Source organism: Tamandua tetradactyla, chromosome 1 (genome assembly GCF_023851605.1).
Source record: "Tamandua tetradactyla isolate mTamTet1 chromosome 1, mTamTet1.pri, whole genome shotgun sequence".
In the NCBI taxonomy this organism is placed as follows: Eukaryota; Metazoa; Chordata; class Mammalia; order Pilosa; family Myrmecophagidae; genus Tamandua; species Tamandua tetradactyla.
In genome coordinates, this window is record NC_135327.1 from 93,539,372 (window position 1) to 93,563,331 (window position 23,960).

At 40.7% G+C, this 23,960-nt stretch overlaps 1 protein-coding gene across 3 annotated transcripts in view; it reads right to left on the reverse strand.

Moving 5' to 3' along the window:
- Positions 1-14,693: 14,693 nt before the first annotated feature.
- CHN2 (chimerin 2) overlaps positions 14,694-23,960 on the reverse strand; it is a 304,362-nt gene continuing 295,095 nt past the window's right edge. For all 3 annotated transcript variants that reach the window (XM_077120879.1, XM_077120885.1, XM_077120897.1), the window contains 4 exons: positions 20,991-21,068; positions 18,907-19,044; positions 17,185-17,290; positions 14,694-14,943 (listed from right to left, as the gene is read on the reverse strand). In XM_077120879.1, the coding sequence (XP_076976994.1) occupies positions 14,772-14,943; positions 17,185-17,290; positions 18,907-19,044; positions 20,991-21,068 (494 nt within the window). In that variant the 3' untranslated portion in view covers positions 14,694-14,771. The remainder of the gene's footprint in view (positions 14,944-17,184; positions 17,291-18,906; positions 19,045-20,990; positions 21,069-23,960) is intronic.

The window sequence follows — 23,960 nt, forward strand, 5'->3', positions numbered from 1 at the left end:
AAAATAGCCTAAGAGACCTCTGGGTCACTATCAAGTGTACTAATAAACACATTATGGAAATCTCAGAAGGAGATTCATAAGGAGAAGAAAGAAAGGGGAAGAAGGAATAGTCAAAGAAATAATGACAGGAAACTTACCAAACTAAGCAAAAGATGAGGATATTTCTTGGGCACATCTAAGAAGCCCAGAGAACACCAAGCAGGATAAACTTGAAGAAAAGAAAAGATCTCTGGTAAAGGTAACCATTTGGGTCATTATAAATGCCAATACTATTGTATTGTATTGTTTGGTATTTAATACCACTTCTTACTTCCCACAAGTGCTAAAATGCAAAAGTAATGATAAATCAATGGTTTGCAACATATAGTACACAAAGATGTAATTTAAGTACAGAAAAGGTGGGGGGACAGAGAAGTATAGGAAGAGTGTATATGTATGCTATTGAAGTCAAGTTCGTGTCAAATCAAATATGATTGTTATATATTTAGGATCTTAAATTTTAATCCCATAGGGAGAATAGATGAAAAAGATATCCAGATAGAGATGAGAAGGGACTCAATATGATACAATACAAAAAATCAAATAAATATGAATGTAGGCATTAATGGAAAAATTGAAGGTATAAGACTTACAAAGATTGTATAGGAAAATGACAGAAGAAAGTCTTGCATTATCAGTAGTAACGTTAAATGTAAATGGATTAAACCCTCTAGTCAAAAGGCAGATATTGGCAGAATGGATAAAAAAAGTCTGATCCAATTATACACTGTTTACAAGAGACTCACTCACCTTGAATTCAAAGATAGAAGTAGGTTGAAAGGGAAAGGATGGAAGAAAATATACCATATGGGTAGCAACCAGAAGAGAACTAGGATAACTATACTAGTATCAGATAAAATAGGCTTTATGTAAAAAGTTCTTATGAGGGACAAAGATGGTTGTTATATACTGATAAAGAAGTCAATTCAACAAGAAAACATAACTTAATTATAAAAATACACATACCAAACAGCAGAGCCCCCCAATATATGAAGCATATACCGACAGATTTGAAGGAAGAAACAGACAGTTCTATATTAATAGGAGACTTAAAAACACCACTTTCAACGATAGATAGATCTAGACAAAAGATCAATAAGGAAATGTAAGATTTGAACAATACTCTAAATCAACTGGACCTAACAGACAGATATAGAACATTCCACCCAACAAAAACAAAATACATGTTCTTCTGAAGTGCAGATGAATCATTTTCCAGAATAGACCATATCATAGATTATAAAATGAATCTCAATAAATAAAAAATATATAGAAATCATAGAATATATCTTCTTGGGCCACAATGGAATGAAGCTAGAAATCAGTAATAGAGGGAGAAATGGAAAAGTCACAAATATGTGGAAATTAAACAGCGTGCTCTTAAACAAACAGTGGGTTAAAGGGGAAATCACAAGGGAAATTAGGAAATATACTGAAGTGAATGAACATGAATATACAACATACGATAACTTATGGGATGCAGCAAAGGCAGTGCTGAGAGGGAATTTTATAGCTCTAAATGCTTACATTAAAAAATGAAGAAAGATTTCATATCCAAGACCTAAACTGTAAAGTAGGAGAACTAGAAAAAGAGGTACAATTTAACCCCCAAAGCTAGTAGGATGAAGGAAATAACAAAGATTAGAGTGGAGATAAATGAAATAGAGTATATATATAAATAAAAATCCCAACAAAACCAAAAGTTGGTTCTTTGAAAAGATCAATAAAATTGACTAGCATTTAGCTAGATAGATACAGAGAAAAGAGAGAGGACATAAATGACCAAAATCAGAAATGCAAAGGGGGACATTACTACCAACAGCCCTGAAATGAAAAGGACTATAAGAGGATACTATGAAAACTGTTTACCAACAAATTAGATGACCTAGATGAAATGGACAAATTCCTAAAACCACATAAACTACCAACACTCTACACTAACTCAAGAAGAAACAGAAGATCTCAAATCTTCTAACAAACTAATAACTAGTAAAAAGATTGAATCAGTAACCAAAAACTTCCCAACGAAGAAAAACCCAGGATCAGATGGCTTCACAGGGGAATTTTACCAAACATTTGAAGAAGAATTAGCAGCAGTTCTGCTCAGACGCTTCCAAGAAATTAAGGAGGAGGGAACACTACCTAATTCATTCTATGAGGTCAACATTATCCTCATACCAAAGCCAGATAAAGATACACAAGAAAAGAAAATTACAGACTAATATCTCTTATGACTATAGATGCAGAAATCCTCAATGAAATAGTATCAAACTGAATCTAAGAGCACATTAAAAAAATTATACATCATGATCAAGTGGGATTTATTTCAGGTATGCAAAGGTGGCTTAATATAAGAAAATCAATTAATGTAATACACCACATTAACAGAATGAAGGTTAAAAAAAAAACACCCCAACAGAAAACAGATGATCATCTCAATTGAAGCAGAAAAGGCATTGACAAAATCTAGCACCCCTTTTTTATAAATACATTAAAAAAAAAAAAACAGGAACTGGAGAGAAACTTTATCAACATGATAAAGGGCATATATGAAAACCCCACAGCTAACATGATATTTAATGGTGAAAGACTGAAATGAAAACTTTCTCTTTAAGATCAGGAATAAGACAAAGGTGCCCACTATCACATTATACAGAAAGTTCTAGCCAGAGCTATTAGGCAAGAAAAAGAAATAAAAAGCATCCAAATTGGAAAGGAAGAAGTAAAACTTTCTTTATATAGAGGTTATATTACCCTACATACAGAAAATCCTGAAAAATCCACAGCAGAACTCCTAGAACCAATAAATGAATTCAGTAAGTTGATGGGGTACAAGATCAACACTCCAAATCATTACTGTTTCTATACATTAGTAGTGAAGAAATCTAGAGAAAAGATCCGTTTAAAACAGCAACTAACATAATCATACACCTAGTCTTATCTAACAAAGGATGTAAAAGACTTGTGTGCAGAAAACTATAAAACACTGCTGAAAGAAATCAAATAATAAACAGAAGAACATTTGTGTTCATGAGTTGGAAGACTAAATATCAATGATGTCAATTCTACCCAAAATGATTTACACATTCAGCACAACCCCAGTCAAATTCCAGTAATCTTCTCTGCAGAAATGGAAAAACCAATAATCAAATTTATTTGGAAAGCTAAGGGGCCCTGCAGCTATCTTGAAAAAGTAGAACAAAGTCAGAGGATTCACAATTTCCCATCTTAAAGGTTATTATAAAGCCACAGCAATCAAAGTAGCGTGACATTTGCACAAGGACAGATACATAGAACAATGGATTTGAACTAAGAGTTCAGAAATCAGCCTTCACATTTATGGCCAATAGGTTTTTGACAAGAGGACAAAGACTACTCAACTGGGAAAGAATAGTCTCCTCAACAAATGGTGCTGGACAGACTGGCTTTCCATATGCAAAAGAATGAAGGAGGACCTCTACATAATACCACATATAAAAATCAACTCAGAATGGATTAAAGACTGGAATATAAGAGCTAAAACTCTCAGATTCCTAGAAGAAAATATAGGGAGGCATATAAGAACATGTGTTAGGCAATGGTTTTTTAGACTTCACACCCAAAGCACAAGCAACAAAAGAAAAAATAGATAAATGGAACTAATCAAGCTTAAAAACTTTGTACCTCAAAGGAATTTATTATGAAAGTAAAACAAAACCTACACAATGGGAGAAAATAATTGGAAACTACATATCTGATAATGGTTTAATATCTAGAATCTCTAAGGAAATCCTACAACTCAACCACAAAAAGACTAACAAACCTAATTAAAAAATGGGTTAAAGATTTGAATAGACGTTTCTGCAAAGAAGATAACCAAATGACTAAAGAGTGCATGAAAAGGTGTTTCACATCATTAGCTGTTAGGGAATGCAAATGAAAACCAAACTGAGATACCATTTCACACCCACTAGAATGGCTACAATTAAAAAAAAATTACAAGGTTTGGGTGGAGAATTAGGAATATTCATTCCTTGCTGTTGGGAATATAAAATGGTGTAGCTGCTGTTGAAGACAGTTTGGTGATTCCTCAGAGTTTAGTACCATATGACTCAGCAATCCCAATTCTAGGTGTATACCCCAAAGAATTGAAAGCAGGGTTCAAACAGATATTTGCACACTGATGTTCATAGTGACGTTATTCACAATTGCCAAAAGATGGAAGTAACCCAAATGTCCATCAACCGATGAATGGATAAACAAAATGTGGTATATACATACAATAAAATATTATTCATCCATAAAAAGGAATGAAGTTCTGACACATGCGACAATAAGAATGAAACGTGAGGACATGTTGAATGAAATAAGCCAGGCACAAAAGGACAAATACTGTATGATCTCAATGATGTGAAATATTAGAACAAGCCAACTCATAGAGTCAGAATCTAGAATATAGGTTACCAGAGGACAGAATGTGGGGAGGGGATAGGGAATTAAGAATTAACATTTCCAAAGGTTCCACTTTGGACAATGGAAAAGTTCTGGTAATGAATGGTGGTGATGGTAGCACAACATTGTGATGTAATTAATAGCATTGTATTATACATTTGAGTGTGGTCAAAAGGAGAAATTTTATGCTATGTATATGTTATTTAATAAAAATTAACAAAAAAATCCAAGGAATTGCAGAGCACAATGAAATCTAAATTAAATGGTATACTATAGTTCATAGTACTATTATTAAAATATCCTTTCATGGGCGGGCCGCGGTGGCTCAGCGGGCAAGAGTGCTTGCCTGCTATGCCGGAGGACCCCGGTTCGATTCCCGGCCCCAGCCCATGTAAGAAACAAACAAACAAACAAAATATAATAAAACAAGAAAATGTTTAAAGATGTCTCCCTTTCTTCCTCCCTTCCTTCCTTCCATCCTTCCTTCCTTCTCTCTGTCTTTCCTTCCCTTCCTCCCTCTCTCTTAAAAAAAAAAAAAAAAAAAAAAAAAAAATATCCTTTCATGAATTGTAACAAATGTACCACACCAATGCAAGGGGTTAATAATGGAGTGGTATGTGGGAAACCAGTTTTTATGCATGATTTTTCTGTAAATCCATGACTTCTCTAACTAGAAAAATTTTTAATTATATTTTAGATAACATGCTCCATGAACAAGCAGTTCTACTACCAGCACATGGAGCTTTGTTTTCAAAAGCATCTACCAGTAGCAAAAGGAATAAATACCTTAAAGTATGTTAGAACAGTTAAGTGGATGAAGGCTCTAAATGTTTTAATGTGGATGTATTTCAAAACCGTCATAGTGAGGAGAAAAAGGTGAGTTGTAGAAAGAAAGTGTAGAGTATGATACCATCTTTATAAAACATGGTATGCATTGAACTTAGGTAATGGGAGTATAAAAATGTGCCAAGGAGTGAGGAAGAAGAAAGAACAATGGAATCAAGGCTTTTAATTGATTATGAATTTTTTAATTGTTTTAATAGAATGCAGTACAGCAGACATGAAGATTTGAGAGAACTGAGTGATGGAATCCTGGGCATATTCATCAGGGACTTTGGCCATGGGCAGTCCGTCACATGCTGGCTAGTTTCAGCAGAAGAGGATTTATTACAGGGTATTAGGTAGCTTACTGAAGCGTAGGAATGATTTGGATTTGCTGACAGTATTGGAAGCCAGACAGCTGACAAGGTTGCCTAGGGAAAGAGAAAAGAGAAGGGGGAGAAGCCCCTCCAGGACCCGGGCAGTAGGTGTGGAGGTAGGGTGGCTCGGTGGAGGAGTCTGAGCAGAGGATGGAGAAAAGGCTGTCCTCCTAGCAGCCAAGAAAGAGGGGTTAGGGAGTAGTCAACTGTTTACTCTACAAAGAAGGCAGATAGATAACTGTACTGGTTGGAAGCTCTACATAACTCAGAAAAAAACATGTTCTGAGACCTAATCCATTCCTGTGGGTGTGAGCCCATTTTACTAGGACTTTTGATGAGGTGTGTCCCAGCTCATTCAGGATGGGTCTTAATCCTCTTAGTGGAGAAAGGAACAAGGTGGGGGGAGAGAGAGAGAGAGAGGGAGAGAGAGGGAGAGAGAGAGGGAGGGAGGGAGGGAGGAGAGAGAGAGAGGGAGAGAGGGAGAGAGAGGGAGAGAGAGGGAGAGAGAGAGAGAGAGAGAGAGAGAGAGAGAGAGAGAGAGAGAGAGAGAGAGGGAGACCAGCAGATACCACCATGTGCACCGTGTGCCTGGCCATGTGGCAGAGGAGCCAAGGATGGCTTTTCCCCACTCTCAAACCATAAACTGATACCTTCCTATTGTTTAGGCTGAACCTGTTTATTGTATGTGCTTTGAGCAGCCTAGGAAACGAAAACACCAAGCATGCAGAAACATGAAGCCAGGAGGAGGCTGCTGGTGACGGTGGGAAGAGCACCCGCGGGAAGTGTGGCCACAGAAGCCCAGCACGGTGGTGTAAGGTGTGGGACAGGGCTCCTCTTCTGCTCCCCTGCTGGGCTCAGCAATAACCCTGTGAGAGTGCTGGGGCAAGCAGGCAGTATTTTTCATGTTTCAAAGCTTCAGGCCCTGAGGCTCAGAGGTGTTGAAAGCCTAGCTCTGTGGCTGAGCCCGGCCTTGGGGCTCGGACCCAGTGCTCCCGTAGCGATACCCTGCTGCCTTTCCACTGTATCACCTGCACGTGACAGCTACGGCTCTGCATCCAAAGCTCCTTGGGCAGTAAACTGCTAAAATTGCCATGGCTCCCTTATTTGCTACTTCCTGATAAGCAATGGTGCCTTAAAATTGCTGAAACGTATACTAAGTGTCCAGGCAGTCTCATAAACATTTCCATAAACTGTTGATTTTTCTAAAAACATTTGCCTACTTAACTCTGTGCCCAAATGCTGTGCTGAGCGATTTATGTAGATTATCCCATTTAAGTCTCATAATAATTTCATAAAATAGGAGCTAGTATTACTTCATTTTAATGACAAGGAAATTGAAGCTTACGCAGTAAAATAACTGTCCTTAAATGACACTGTTACAAAGTGATGGAGCCAGGAATTAAGCAGGGGGGCTGTCTGGATACTGCATATGACCTCATATCTGCATTGCCCTAGATCCTAGACAAATAAAGTTAGCACTAGCTGAATAAACTTTAAAGTAAACCAAATTGAGTTATTTTAAGGATTCATCATTTCTGCAGGGTTTAAGGAGAAATAATATGGTGAAAATTAGGTGTGTTAAGGATCTTTACCTCCAAAGATGAAGTCCCTGCCTAAGGAAGAACCTTCAGTTACTGAGGGGAGTCTGATAGTGGGCATGGCTGCAAATGATTTATGAGAGTCCACATGCAGTTTCAGTCTATATTGCATTTCAGTCACTATGTCTCCACATTTGGGCACCTGAGTATTTGTAGAGGGATTATGTCATTGGTTTAGAACATTGAGGTGCCTATTGTGGGCTAGGCAATGAGCTGGTTAGGTGCTGGGGCAGAGTGAGGAGAATAGAGCAGATTCCTGCCATTGTGAAGCTGACAGTTTGGGCAATATTATATTAGGACATAGAGTAGGATATTAGGTTAGGATAGAGTTAATACAATGATCATAGGGGGTGAGATCTATGGAAACCGTGGTCACTGAGGGTCACATGGGGAGGGATTTATGGGTGTGGGGGGTCTCGTGCAGCCTCTGAGTGTTTGAACAACCTCCACAGTGCTGCAAAGTTGTTGCCTTCTGCTTTGCTATTAAATCCTGATTTTCTTCAGATATCCAAATATCTTGGAGAAGGTGCATTGCTCGCCAGCTCAGGCATAAATCCTGCTTAGTCTAACCCAGTTGGCGCAAACTGATGCTGCATCGGAGTCACCTGAAAGATTTGTTAAAAACAACAACAATAACAATATACAAACAGACTGTAGGGATCTACTTCCCGATTCAGTAAGTCAGACCCGAGTCTTTTCCTTTCAACAAGTCTCAGCTGAGGCTTTTGCTGGTCAAACGCCCACACCTGGCTAACTCCTGATCTAAACAAATCCTGGTAACCCATTTCCCTTGATAGTGAATGGTTTAGCTTTGAGGATGCACTGTGATTCTGGCCCATGAGATGTGAGGTGATGGGTAGTGGGGAACTCCTGGGGAGGCTTCCCTTGCTGTTAAATGGTACCCATAGAAGAGAGAAACACTGGCCTGCTTGTCCTGGAAACATCTTCTTGTAACCATGTGAGTCAAAACCTGAGGGAGATGCCAGTCAGCTGACGATGGTGGCATGGGAAGAAAGAACCAACCTTGGATTCGTCCTACATTTAGACTTGTGAGAATAAATGTCCTCATTGTTTAAACCTTTTGTGTCAGAGTTTTATGTTATGTGCAGCAGGAAATATCCTGACTCGTGCATTACCACTTCCTATGCTAATACTTGTCTCCTTATTGTTGTAAGCCATGCTGAAGAAGCATCTACGTGTGCTACTGGCATTATGTTGGCCTTGCCACACTGAGATTGTACTCGAACATTGTGGAAACGGGAGGAGTGGTCACCCTGACCCATTCAAGAGCTGTGAACCAGTTGGCTCAGGAATACACCAAGGATTTTAGCAAAATCCCTGGGAAAGAACGCTATTCGGTTTCCCCCTTCAAACACACATACGTTTCACCCATATATGTATGTGCATTCCTAGCTTCCCTCTTATTGTGTGCCACTGAAGTCTGGCCTTAGGAGGGCTCTTTTGGTCATGCCACAGGTCCTTTCTGCTTGGACTTTGGAGTCTGAACTTGCTTTCCTCAGTGGACTCTTACTTGACCCGATTCTCTGAACCCCATATTTCCTGATAGAAACCTTTCTGCTCCAATTCTTTGGCTTCCCATCCCCCAAACCTGCCGATGGACGGACTAAACTTGGCCTCCTTCATCTGACAGGGGATTGGTTTTGGAAGCATGGGTCTGTTAAGAATATTCAACATTTGTACATTACTGGGCAGTTTACACTGAGTTTTTTTCACATCTGGCTCTCAATTGATCATTACAAGAAGTCTGAGAGGGTAGGAGGGCAGGTGTTCTTGTGATTTCCATTTTCAGATTAGGGAACTAGAGCAAATTAAGACTGTAATTATTTTACATTTTAGGATATAGGAAAAAAATGGTATCATGCTTATCAACTACAGTGACCAGTTACAGTTATACTTGCTTAACTTTGAAGAAGGTTTTTAAGCATGAGATTTTACAAGAAAGTCTATAATTTTGGGGGGCAACAATGGAAATAATGAAAAATTTTCCCATAGATGATATACTATACATACGAAGTTATAAGCCTATGAAATGAGAGCTTCAAATCTTTTTCTTAGTCAGGCCTAATTATAGGTTCTATCTTTTTTTTTTCCTATTTTTTTCTCATCCCGTTCACCCGGGAGTGTTCAGCAATGTGTCCTTTTCACCACACGCTCTCCACTGAAATGCTTTCGCTAAATTACCAGTGATGTCTTATATTGCCACATATATAAGGAGCTCATCACCTGTCATCTTTCAGCAGCATTTGGCTGTGGCCCTCCAGCCCTGAAATTGGGTCTTTCCTGCTTTCACCTTACAGTTCCAACTTTCCTTCTCTGATCATTCCTGATCTTTAGGAAGTTCTCTAAGTTTGCCTGTTCCTTAGATTTTGTTCTTACTCAGGGACCTTCCTTGGTCCTTTCTGCTTTAACTGTCCTTATAATCTGACTGGGTCACAACCTCTCCACCTTATCCCTCTCCCTTGAGCTCTGAAATCACATGTCCAACAACCTACCAGACATTTCCACCTGGGTGAGCCAGTAGTACCTAACTCACTATGCAAAATGAATCCATAATTTTTCCCTGCTGCATCTGCTCCTCTTCCTATATTCTCTTACCTTCCTAAATATTAATTTAATTGCAAAAAACAAAACAAAGCAAACAACAGAAATACAGAGTCACCATGACTCTTGCTTCCTTCTAATCCTTACTTCAAGTCCATAAGTCCCAAAAACTTCCTAAATTCCTTTCACATCCATGCCTCTTCTCTTTCCCTCCTGTCATGGACCAAGTCCACACTCACTGCCTATAATAGCTTCCTGATTAGCCTCAGTGCCTCTAATTTTACATCATCTGGTTCCATCCTTCACATGCCACTAGACAGATCTTTCTATGTCTGAATGTTCTAAGTTTATACTTTTGCTCGGCACATAAAGTTTCTTATTCTCTTGCCCAGGCTTGCTTGTTTTGTCTCAACCAATTCTTTGCCCTTACACTCTGTATTCTGGTTTTACCAAACTTTCTAGTTTCCCAAGCCTGCTATGCTTCCCACCTTTAGCTTGTACCTGCTGTTTTCTGCCTGGGGAAGCCAGAGAGTCTCAAAAGGGAGGTAGCAGTTGAGACTTGCAGGATGGATCAGATTGCCTGACCAGTCTTTGGTCTCCAAGGTTCTTGATCTCAAGAAATCTGTTCTTTAGTGGGAGACATATATAAGCAATTGCAGTATTTTGTGATACCTGCTGTATTAGAAGCATGTATATATTATAGTAGGAAACAGGAAAGCAGGTTTTTGATATGATAAAAGTCTTTTCATTTCAACTTAGAAAACATAATGACACTGATTCATCTGACTAAGCAAACTCCTCCAAAGCCCAAGGTCTAAGGTGGTGCCTTGCATGTAGCAAAAGAAATCTAAGTGAAACCAGTAAATGGATTAGAAAATTTTGAAGTGGATCTGAAAAAAGGAAAGACTTTTTGAACTGCACTCATGAGATAGTCTATATTTTATATTAAAATGGACTTCATTTGCACTCTCCTCTTTCTCTTTCCCTTTCTCCAGAGATTATCTGAACCAGGCCTTTCCTGCGATTCTCTGTTCCAGGTTCCTGGGTAATCTTATTCAGTCTCATGGTTTCAACTGTTGTCTCCAGTGGGTCACTGCTAAGTCCTAATCTCCAGGCCTGGTCTGTTGATGCAGTTGCTCATAAAACACCTCTGCTTGGAAATTTCACAGGTACCTCATTTCATCATGTCTAAAATAGAACTTATCTTCCCTACCTCTTCCGCCCTTTCACAATAATCTCTAGCTTCTCTTTCCATGTTCTTCATTTCAGTAAATATTACCCAGTTGGCAAATTAAGCAACCTTGAAACCATCCTTGATTCCTTAATCCAATCCATAACCAAACTTTTTTTCAGTTCTACCACCTAAAGTATAACTCAATTCTGCTTATCTCTGTGCTGTTGCTACCCAAACTAGGCTACCATCATCTCAGTCCTCCATTACAGCAATAAACATCAACTTCCCACATGTACTCTCACTGCCCTCAATCCACCAACATATTTTCTGATCAATCCACAATCAAGCAAGCTATCCTTTAACAATGTAAATCAAATTGTGTCATACTGCCCCTTCAAAACTTCTAGTGTTCTGTGGTACCCGGATGTTATCCTGGACGAGAAAAAGAACCATCAGTTGGAAAACCAGTGAAATCTGAATAAAGTCTAGAGTTTAGCTAATAATAATGCACCAATTCTGGTTTCTTTATTTGACATATGTACTGCGTTTATGCAAACTTAACATTAGGAGAGCCTGGGTCGGGGTATATGGGAACTCTGTACTACCTTTGCAACTTTTCTACAGATCTAAAATTACTCCAAAATTATGTTTGTTTGAAAAGAACAAACCCAATAGTTCCTATTTCTCTTATGTTAGAGTCCAAAAATCTTAACATGATCAGCTTTCTCTTTCCAGCCAGACTAAACTTACTTTTTATTTCTTCCAGTGAGATAAGCCTCTTTCTTGACTCCACGTTTTCAGTGTCTGGCCCATTTATAAGTGCTTGACAAATATGTGTTGAAAAAGTAATACATATTAAAATTTTAAAACCAAAAGTTTTGGGATTGATAGCTCTTGAGAACTTATATGCCAACCAGGTTGGGATTGAAGTAGGAGTCAGGCAGCCTGTGCACACCAGCAACTGTATGGTATGTTTCTTTCCTGGGCTCTCATTGCTGCCCTTTCCTTGGCCTCATCTTCTCCCTCTGCCCTTCCAAGCTCCCGTTTGAAATTCTGCATGAACCTGCCAGCAACCCAGCTCCTTTCCCCTACAGAAATGTGCACGCTTATTTCCTGCTGGCTGTCCAGACTTCCTCATGTCTTCCAAACTGTTGAAACAGGTAAGGTGATCTGAGATGCCCATTTATGTTACGGGAGAAAGCAAAGGAGTTTTCTTTTTTCCTCACACTATCTTCTCCCACTTGCCTGCTCCTGTCGGCCCACCCTGCCCCCACCAAGCCTCTTGTGGATTTAACAGGGAATTTCTGAAAATAATGCTGTCACCTTTATGGTCTAATGACTAGTGTCATTCCAATGGCAGGATTTCAAGCCAAGTAAGAGTTGCTGTGTCAGGCTGCCAGATGGGGCAGGAGCTAGGTGTGGGTGAGCAGCCTCAGGCTACAGCAAGGCAGAGGGGATCAGATGCTGTGATCACATTGGAGCAAAGGAGTCAAGTGAACCTCACTCAACATTATAGAATGCTGTTACCATATCGCTCATTATTACTTGGACTTGGATTTAACCTGGGACAAACCCTTTCCTTCTCATGCGTCTTCCACCCCCTCCCCCAGGTTATAGCCCTTCCTTTCTAAGCCATCACTCTTAAAATAATGAGAAACAATGATTACTGATGAGTTCATAATTTAGTTCATAATTTCATCTCAGATATTACAATCAGGATATTAGCCGCAGCTTTTCAGATGCGGATACTCATAGCCAAGGCCATGTGCAGCTGGCAACACAGGCAGGGCTGGCCTTTCATGTCTGGGTCTCAAACTCTCACAGTTGTCCTAAAAATGGCCCGGTGGGATTTACTCAAACCCCACCCTCTCCAGGGAGGGCACAAATGCACTGGGCCTTACAGAAAGTGAGCCTGGAGCCTAAGACTCTTTGACTCTGTAGGAGGAAGCTGGTGGGGTGGTGACGTGGGGGCGGGCGCCTTTGGGGGTGCTTCTGTTACTCATGGTATTCTGGTAATGACAGAAAATCTGTTGTCAAAATCATCCTGGGAACAAAGTTTTGAAGATTCCTTCCCTACCCCCAATACCATTTTCATGTGCATTCTGCAAAGTAATAGGCAGAAGAATTTAATACATTTAATGCTCTTCCTTCCATTTACACCATCATAAATTACAAAGTATTGTGCACTTCACAAAATAAAACCATTTCCAGATAGTTTGTGACAGTATCAAGAAGTACATAAGCTACAACAAACAGTTCTGTACAGTGAGAAGAACAATCATAGCAGGGACCAAGGAGGACCATTTCCAAACCCTGGGGGCGATGGAGTCCATCGGTGGAGGCCCTGGGACGGGCTGGTCCAGGACGACGCACTTCCTCCTGTCAGCTCCACTTAACACACTCAGTAATTCTCTTCCGGTCACTCTGAAACAAGGCTAGCCAGTAATATATGAACCATCTCAGACAATCAGAGGAGGAGACATTGTACTTGGATTAAAAAAAAATCTAGATTTACAGCTTTTGATGTTTTAAATATTTTTCAACTGTGTTACAAAATATAGAAATTTTGGTGTGAAAAGGTCATGCCAAGATCAATACAACTAATAGGATGGAAATATAGTCACAAGAGCATATTAAATGATTATTCATATAGAACTACTTTCATTGAGGAGAAACAAATATTTGCTAAGAATCAAACTTTTAATTCTTTCTTTTAAAAATAGGCTGGTTTATAAAGTAAAAAGGAAAAAACATCTCAACAAAATTATTGTGCAGATTCACTTTTCATAAATACAGAAATGTGGCGAAGATACAACTTGCCATTACAGATGGATTCAGACAGTCTGCCCAAAGAGAAAAGAGGAAAAAAGTGCTAACTGTTTACACGGCTCAGATACATCCAGTGTCCCCAAATCATTTTAAGTGAAACGACCACATTCTCTATGTTCCAAGATATACTCAACGTGATATGGGAAGATTATGACCAATTCCAAAACATATGTTAGGAATTCACAAAAATTCTATGTAAAGAAAATACATGGACATTTCATACCATCCTGGAATTGCTATAAACAAATGCCGCTTGAAAGGAGAATGCCAGTGCATAGAGCCAAAACTATCAAAAGCGGGACACAAATGGCAGGTGAAATTTCCTTTGAAAGCATCGAGAAGGACAGAGGTATGTCAAGGTAATACTGCATTCATGGTAAACTTTTTCAGGGCATCACAGCAAGAACGCAGGACAAGGTACTCGGGTAATAATCAATGCACTGCATTGAGTTCTATTTGCTAAAATAAAATAACATTCTTGCAGGTAAAATAAAAATACATTTTACAATATAGGTTTCATTTACCATTTAACATATAGAATTGTTCTCTTGTAAGTGGAAAATGGGTAACTGAGTCAAGTACCTCTATGAATTAAATTTCCTTTTATTACTGATAGGACTGAAGTTGAAAGGTCTACATTGGCATTTAATAAGTTAAAGAAAGATTTCTTAATCACTCTCCCAGCAAAACAGACATACAGACGAGGCACAGCAAAAGACCCAAGGAGAGGGGCTTCTCTCACCCCCACCCCTTGTGGTTCTCACGTGGAGGAAGCACGTGACTACGAGACACAGGCCCCGACTTGGCAGTCCCCTGCAGTCCAGGAAATTCTGTCACTTGTTTGAAAAAAAACAAATCAAGTGTAAGAAATGTTTTTATTCCTTTAGCCTTATCAACCTTAGATGGGGCTGGGGCCATTCAGCTCATTTCCCTGATGGATTAAAACAAAACATCTTCGTTTTCTATTAAAATCTGCACAATCAGCTTTTGGTACCGCATGTCATGGAGTGTGGTGAGAGTGCTGTCTTCGGGGGGCCTCATTAGGGTGGGCCCAAACACAATCCCGAGATTTTCTGCATTCATGAAATTGTCCTTTTCATTCATAGTCACCCTGCAAAGCAAACACACACACACACACAGATTATATAGACATGTGGACAAAATTATATACTGGTGATGTACTTATGTCCCCTAAATGTTCTCTGGTTTGGGAAACTGCAAAATAAAATGAAAAAGTAGTGGGGCGGTGGGGGGGAGTAAGAATTATAAAAAAGTAGTAAAATGTCTTGTTGATTTGTTTTTCTTTTTAGATTGTTGACTCTGCCTTCAGCCAGAAGAAATAAATTACTAAGTGAACCTACTACATGCATGATCTTTAAAATTAGAAAATTAGTCCCTCTCACTAAATCAGCATGGAACTGACATTTAAGGAATACAGGTTTAAGGAGGCAGGGCAGCTGGCCCATGGTGTGCATGTATTTCAGCCCAGCTTGATATGGTAGTCTTTTTTTTTTTCTCACATTGCTGCTTCTTACCTGTCTGCCTGTTTGTTGGCAAGCAGGGAAGCTGGGGGCAGGTTCCCGGTCAGATGGCAGAGCTGGTGTCCGAAGGGAAGGGTTAAGGGTAGGCTGGAGCTGCTACAAGTTTAGGAATAGCCAGGCCATTATCAAGGAACAGGGAGTGGCTGGCATGGGGCCAAATGGGAAAACATTTGGACATTATTTCTAGCTCCCACAGGATGAGGTCTAGAGCAATAATTATTGTTGGAATTGAAAACCCTCATTTCAGCATCCACGTACAAATTGCAAAGCCTTTAAGACTGAAATGCAAATTCCAAAGTTGTTTTAATACCTTTCTAGTAGGAGTAAAGGTACAATCTAGGTTTTAGGAATTTAGGTTTTACAATGTTCATAATAGATCTAAAAGCAAGTAGGTTTTCCAAAGAAAAGCAAAATATAACTAAAATATGGTTAAGCTTTGCACAAAAGGCCATGTCTTTGTGTCTAGTTTTTTGGAGCAAATTAGGATTAGTCATTTAACATTACTTTAGGAAAGTCAATTCAGCCTATTATTTTCATGCTGTAAAGCTAAAAAGAAGTTAGGAAAGAGGATATTCTTTACTATCTAAGTGCTTACATTTCCCTATCAAGTTAGGCATTGCACTTGGCTCACTAACCCAGCATAATAAAAAGACTTTATCATTGTCATTTAGCATTCAGCTGGGAGGTGTTAGCACTTTTCCTAATAGTGGTACTTTGCTCTCCAAACTATAACAATTAGACATTCATCACAGTGAAAGAAAGAATTCAAAGCCAGGTTTGAAACTTATGGTCTATTAATTATCCAAAAAATTACTTCTGCACCTAAATCAACTAATCAAAAGGAGAATCTTCTGAGCTACATGTTGCCATCTCTGATCATCCTGAATCTAAGCAACAGTATTTGTATGTCTTAAAAGGCATATGAAAAATAAAAACCCCAACATCTCCTGTTTACACATTATTTGCATCTTCCTTCTTGTCATTTGCTGAATAGATCTGTAAATTGGGTAGTGTAGGCTATTTCTCTTTCATTTTATCTAAGAATAGGACACAGCTATGCATCTTCCAAAAACACAGAGGGAGGCGCATTGATGTTTGCTCCTCTCCAGACACCTCCAACAGTTCAAAGCAAAGGGAAGAGACCTAAGAGTTGGGGTGTTAATAGGATGCTCGCTCACATGCTCTCTCACATAACCACATACACATAAAGCCCAGTGGGGTGGGCACCCTCTGAGATAGCCCTCAAGGATCCCCCACCTTCTGGAATTTACACCATTGTGCAATCCCCTCCCTTAGTGGAACCCGATCTGGTGACTTGCTTTCTCATAAATAGGCAAGAACAATGGGATGTCATTTCTGAGATCCCATTTTGGAGCAATCTGTTACAATAGATTAGTCATGCACCTAAAAAAGATAAGAGACCAAGGAACATGCGTGCCCAGAGGAAGGCAGGATCAAGAGACTGGTATTGGGTGAGCTCTAGAACAGAACAGAATACAGGGCCTTTGTTGGAGGACAGAGACGGAGGCAGTGTGGACAGATGGTTGAGGTAGGGTGTGAACTCTGGATCAAACCCTCGAGCTTCAGCAGTCTCCTCTGGGACATGAGGGTGCGAGGGTACTCAGCACGTGGGAATGATGCCTGCTCTGTGCACGGAACAGGAATGAGTGGGGCTGGCCCAGAGAAGGCCATGCTGTGTGCTATAAAGGAGTGTCTGCTCTCTTAGTGGGCTGGGGAGGAAGGCTGTATAACTGTCCTAGTGTACTAACGGCCGCGGGGCAGGGAATGGGTCATGGCAGATATCAGCTTACTTCTTGAGGTGGATCATTAGGTATCGGAGGGTCTCATAGTGGGCAGGAGGCAGCAGCAGCAGCACCTCATGGACTGCTTCCAACCTCTCATCTGCATGGGAGATTTCTGCGGAGATCGCATATAATGAATTTTAGTACAGAGTTAAAACATCAAATTAAGGTTTTCAGAGAAGTAACAAGAAGTCTAGCTTGTTTTGGCTACAGATAGGGGGAAGTTCTAATAAATTTGTACAATTCTGAGTAAAATTTCATTTTTATCACTTTATTTGTGTCCCATCTCGTTCCATAAAGGATTTGAGATCTGAGTGCCACATTATAATTGAAAGTCGCTTGGACGAAATTCCCTCTGGGAATTTTGCAGTCCAGTCTAATGCTTAACAGTCTGGTGGCACACACACAGCCTGTGTCCTGCCCATCTTCCGAATGCTGAATTGACTAAAAATCTCACTGACAAAGCTTTAATTTAAACGTTATTGCACTTAGCAGTATTATCTGGAAGATGTCTCATAATGATCTCCCTGGCAGGCTTCCATAACTGAATATATTTTGCAACTGCAAGGCACGAGCAGCGGAGGCAGCCAGCTGAGCCCGCACTAACGGCACTCTGCACCGAGGGGCGGCATGCTTCGCCCTGGCGGACAGCCGGGTGAGGAAGCAGATACGGCACACACAGACAATGGGAGGAAGCCTGCATCCTTCTGCCCTCTGGGGCTCTGATAGCTACTGGCAGCCACTCAAAGCAAGCCCTCCTCACTCTTCCTCCTGAGGTGGAGGGGCCCCAGCTCCCAGAGCCATCACTGTCAGGCTCCCCAGGACCCATGAAAGAATGCCCTTAGCAGGGAGAAGGCCCCTCTCACACCACTCCTGGCCTGCCCGAGGCTCCCCTCCCCATCAGATATTGAATGACTCTGCCTAGCCGCATACACATAAATCTGTCAACCTTTAAACATTATTTCCTTTTTAAAAAAGCTTCCTCAAAGTGGCTGTGACTTCTGCACGCATCCCAGCATCTGAATTTCCCCTTCTGACAATAGCCTCTTCCTGGGCAGGGGTAGCCCTGGCTTCTCCTCCCATGAGGGCACAGGGCCTGACGGACTGAGCACCTGTGACCCGAGGGAGGACAAAGGCAGATGCTTATTCTTGGATGCATGGGCTCAGCTGTCCAAGCCTGGTCTTCCTCTTCTGTAAAGTGGGGATTGTAATATTTGCCTCGTGGGACAGATGCAGGGGTAAAACTGCAAGTCGTGTGGCGAAGGCTCCTCGACTAGTACTTGACAGCATCATCTTGGCATATGATCAATGGGCAAAACGTGGAGTGTGACTTCAATCAGTTGGCACTGAGAGTATGCCTAACAGGTGAAAGCTAACCTACACAGTCCTTATTAACACCATCTGATTTTTTACTACAGAAATATTCATGTTTTCAACATATAACTGAGTAGGTCTAACCGTGCCTGTTCCCAGCACATAACAGACGATGGGGAGAGACAGAACTGGCTGGCATGCAGTCTCAGCCCCGTCTGGTCAGCCTGGTACTGGCTTAACACCGCTGGAGAGCAAGGCCTGCTTTTCTGTTAACTGTGCCACTGCTGTGCTCTCATCTGGCAAAGCAAGCAGCCTCATGCAATATGTTAAACGGTTCAGAGTTCCCTAATTTTCTTGAGATCAAAAGCATTTTATGAAAAATTTGGTACAGTCGGAAAGTTAGTTCTCAGTACTTACTTGCCGCTTCTATGAATTTGGAATAGGTGTCATAGGTGATGACGGGAATGGGTAAGTCTCTGAAGTACAGCTTAAGGGCTCCCGTGATGATGTTTATGTCGGGATAGATACTGGCAGATATATCTGCCTTTTCACCATCTGAAAGAGAATCAATGATCCAATTTCTAATTAGTTCTTTATTTCACCCAGAAAACTATCCAACAATGAGTACCCTCTTACACCTCTCAGCTAACTACTCTGGCTTCTAACCACACTGAAGTGCAGGAGGTAAAAAAAGGAGTTTGATGAGAGTGAGGTTGGTTCTCATGGTCCATGTAGCCAAAAAGGGTGGCAAAATAGACTTGAAATAGTTCTTTGCATCCAAGCTCCTGGTCATTTGCTGAGTAGCAATTTAGTATAGTAATGTGTATTATAGACACAAAGGTCAGTAATAGGATAACAATCTCATTTGCAATGAAAAACTGTCAACAAATTCTTATATCTCCATTAGTATTCTTTGGACTTGGATTTGTAGGTCTCTGAAAAATAACTGTCAAATCTCTTTGTCTTTTTTAATTTTTTTATTTTTACATGGGCAGGCACTGGGAATCAAACCCGGGTCCTCGGGCATGGCAGGCAATCATTCTTAACTGCTGAGCCACCGTGGCCTGCCCTGTCAAATCTCTTTGGTTTCTATTCTCTTTCAGGCTCTTTGAGGTTTCTTTTTAACTTAACTCTTCCTCCTCAATCCCTAAGACTTAAATCTTAGGGAAACCTTCCCTCATGTGTAGGTGTATTTCTTAACATTTATACACTCATTCTCAAGACATTTTTGACCCTTTAACATCATTATTTAATATCAATCCAATTTAACTGTCACAGAGTATAGGGTTTTTTTGACTGAAAATGTTACAATCACAGAGGATGTATTAACATTGAAAGAATAAAATGTCTCAGCAGAAAACACTAAGTGGATAGCAGATATAAAATACTGATCCCATTATTTACCTACCTAACATTTATTGAGAATCTATCACATGCCAGGCACTGCTACGCCCTGGCGAATCAAAGAAGAAAAGAGATACTCCTTGTAAATAGCTCTAGTCATATTGGGAGTCAGGCATGCAAGTATACAATTACAAGGAAAGGGGAAGACCGCTGTACCTGCAGCATCTGAAAAGCCTGGGGAGATATGGGAAAAGGAAAGGAACTCTTAGATCAGCTCGGGGAGCTCAGGGAGCCTTCATGAAAGAGGCAAAACTGAGCTGACACCTGATTAATACGTGTTGCCATGCAGAGAGATGAACAAACCCCATATGGAAAGAATGATATGATCCCCAAACAGAGAAGGTATATTTCAGTGTTGCTGGAGGAACGGGTTGGGCATGAATACACAGCGAGGACCAAATTATCAAGACCTTGTCTAGTATGTGACAAAGTGGAGGCTTTATCCAGTGGACCAGGGGTTCCATCCTTTGACCGGCTACATCACAATTACTTAGGCTGTTCATTAGAAATTCAGGTCTTTGGGTTCACCCAACTCTACCGGTGATCTGTATTTTTAATGAGTTCCCAGGTTAGCTTATGATACCTTACCTAATAGACAAGCTGGCTTGTAGAATGCATGTCATGGTCACAGAGAACAAAAGGGGTTGCCTCCTAAACTTCTTCAGACTTCCCTACTTCAGTGCTGGGGTACTGCCCCATCCCTATGCTCTCTCATTTGGAGCTATAGAGGAAGGCAAGGAGTCAATGGGATCCTGAGATGGGGGTGCAAGAGTGTACCCAGTGTCGTATGCACTGGCCATGAATGTTGGACAACCAAGTCAAGAATCTTAAATGGCACCAATTCTGGCTGCCCATTCAAGTAGTAATTTGAACTCACCTCCCAGTGTGATTGGTTGTCCACAGCTTTGAAGGAAGCTCACAGAGAGGCAGAATTATAAGATTTTTAAACTATTATTCCTTAGCTTCCTTAAACTATTATTCCTTAGAACATCTGTCAGTAGCTGTGGAACGTCATGCAAGACCGTGAATAATATCTGGTTCCAAAAGAGAGGGTGCTAAGGATAAGTCAGGTGGCATTAAAAGAAGTGTAAGCCTACCTCTGTCAAATGCCATTTTGACATCTTCGATGTGTTCGGTGAACCCAGAGACTCTGTAAAGACCTTCTGACTTTAATCCTGTTTTTAAAAAAAGAGACATACTTCAACGTTAGCTGCCCCAAACATTTAAAAGACTCTAATTTCATATCTACACTGTATGTTATCAGGACATGAGAAAATATGGTCAGTGCTCTCATGAACTGTACAAGGTCATGTCAGAACTTGGACTCTGTTTCATTTTCAGGATAGTCTGTCTTCATTTGCTTGTATGGCCACCGATAGAGAGCCACTTCTTCCTGCCTGCTGTCTCAAAGCTAGCCGATGTTTAAGATACTCTTCAACCACAGTCTTCTGCTTTCTTTGCTCTTCAGGCTACCTGGACACACATTTTACTGCCACGGGCAGCAACCCAGCTTTCGCCCCCAAATCATCTTAGTACTTGTGTTATATGTAGTACTGTGCTAGGTACATGCACATATGCGCATGTGTAACACATATTATCTTGATTTTAGTGGAATAATCCAAATTTTACAACCTTTTATTTTATTTTATTTTTTGTATGCTGTATGGTGGGGTCACATTTCATTCTTTCTCCATGTGAGTATCTCATTATTGCAGCACCATTTGTTGAATTTTGTTTGTTTGCTTTTTCTTTCTGTTTGTTTTTGTTTTGGGGAAGTGCATGGGCTGGGATTAAACCTGGGTCTCCCACATGGTAGGTGAGACTTTTACCACTGAACTAACTTTGTACCCCCACAACCTTTTATTTTTATCATAAATAAGCCAATATGTTAAATGTTTAAATAATATTGTTGATTTATACTTTGAAACAGTTATACAAATCAGGAAAACAAAGTTCTGATTATTGATTTTGAAAACTTGATTGCTGCTTTTATTGGCTAAAACTATAACAACAACAACAACAACAACAACAACAAAACAAACCTGGTTTCTGTTCCTAGAGTTTACTGATTTGTTCATATATTCCTTCATACCAAGCCAGGTCTCAAAACCATCAGAAGGGACAGAGGCCCAGTGTTTAGAACTTTGGTGTCAAACATCAGCTCTTACCAAACTATGACTATCACAAAAATACGCAAAAGTAGCTGCTATTAAAACTATAACTATCACAAAGATAAGCAAACAACTCTTGTTGCTGCAGCTGTAGTATACTCTGTCACAGTCTTGACAACACTTGACTCTTAAAAACTAATGTGCGCTCTTGTTCTTTCATTTGGCAACCATTTATTGAGTGTATGATCTGCTATGTATAAGCGTCTGTACTACTAGGTCTGGAGCTGAGATGACATACATACACGGTATATATACTGCTCTCCTCTCTCCTGTGACCCTGACAGATACTCTTAACTGAGCTCCTCTCTCTTTCCTATTGAGCCCTACCAAGCCTCAGAAGTCGTCTCAGTCTAGTTGTCCAGGTCGCCACTACTGACCAGTTGGAGCTGGCCCACGAGATGAAGCCTGTGTGTCGTCAGCCCTGGAAGGCGGTGCACGTAAGGAAATGCAGTACAGCTGTGAACATGTACTGCAATTGACGCAGGTGCAGAGCAGTACATGGGAGGACAGACAAATACATGGGAGGACAGACAAATGAACAATTAACCCTGCTGTTGATAACAGAGAAGCTAGAACGGTCTGACTAAAGGGCTGGAAGGAAGGAAGTCATGAAGGATGGGCTGGAGTTTGCCAGAGTAGTAGAGGCTGCTAGTGTTTCTTCTAACATCTATTCTCCTTTTCTCCTGTGGTTATAGAACCTTCGATTTTTAGAATCTATTTCCTTGCATCCCAGTGTGATTAAATTCTGGCCAATGTGAAGAGAGTGGAAGTGATATGGACAACTCCTGCATTGTGCTCTTGTAGGGAAAGAGCATGCTCCCTCTCCCTTCCGTGTGTTCCCCTTTCTGTTGGTTGAATGCAGATGAGATAGTGGTGGCCATCTGGAGCCACGGAGACGAGGCAGCACTCTAGGATGATGAACAGCAAGGTGGCAGGGTCTGGGTTCCTGCTACTGGAGAACTGCTTGGCTCCTCTCTGGCATCTGCACTGCCACTTGAGAAAGGAGTAGATTTCTATCTTGTTGAAGACACTATCATTTGGGAGTCTCTGTGACAGCATCCAAACCAAGAGACTAAGTCCTACAGTTAGTCAGATTTAGAGGTGGAGTTAGGGGAGATGGTCACTCTCACAAAAGGTGAAAAGAAATAATGAAGGTTGAGCTCCACAGGGTGGGCACTTGTAGTGGCGTGGAGCTATGTACCCCAGAAAACCATGTCCTTAAACTCAATCCATTCCTGTGGGTATAAACCCATTGTCAGTAGGACCTTTTCATGAGGTTGCTTCAGTTACAGTGTGGCCCAACCAAATCGGAATGGATCTCAATCCTAGCTGAAGGCTTTATAGGGAATGAGGAGGAGGAGGAGGAAGAGGAAGGAGAGAGAGGCACAGGTGGAGGAGGCAGAAGCCAGAAGTCAACTAAACCTAGAAGAGAAGCCAGATGACTGTGTGCATTGCCAAGAGACGGAAAAGCCAAGGACCAACGACTGCTGGCAGTCAGCCCCAAAATGCCACAGTCTTCTGAGAGAAAGCCTCACCTTGATGGCGCTTTGATTTTGGACTTCTCCTAGCCTCAAAACCATGAGACAATAAATTGCTGTTATTTAACCAACTCATTGCATGGTATTTGCTTTTGCAGCCAGGAAACTAAAAGAGCACTCCACTAGGTCGTTTATATTATCAACTTGTTTTAACCCTCGCAACTGTTTTATGAGGTACAACTGATTCTGTTCACCTTATAAATGAGGAAACAGAGGTTGAAATGAGGTAAGTGAGTTCCCAAGGCCATAACTACAGCCAGAGAGACAGGGCTGGGATTCTAAATTCAAGTCCAGGATCTTTTCACTCTGCCATGTCATATAAAGACAAATAGGCATGAAAGGAATTTTCTATAAGACA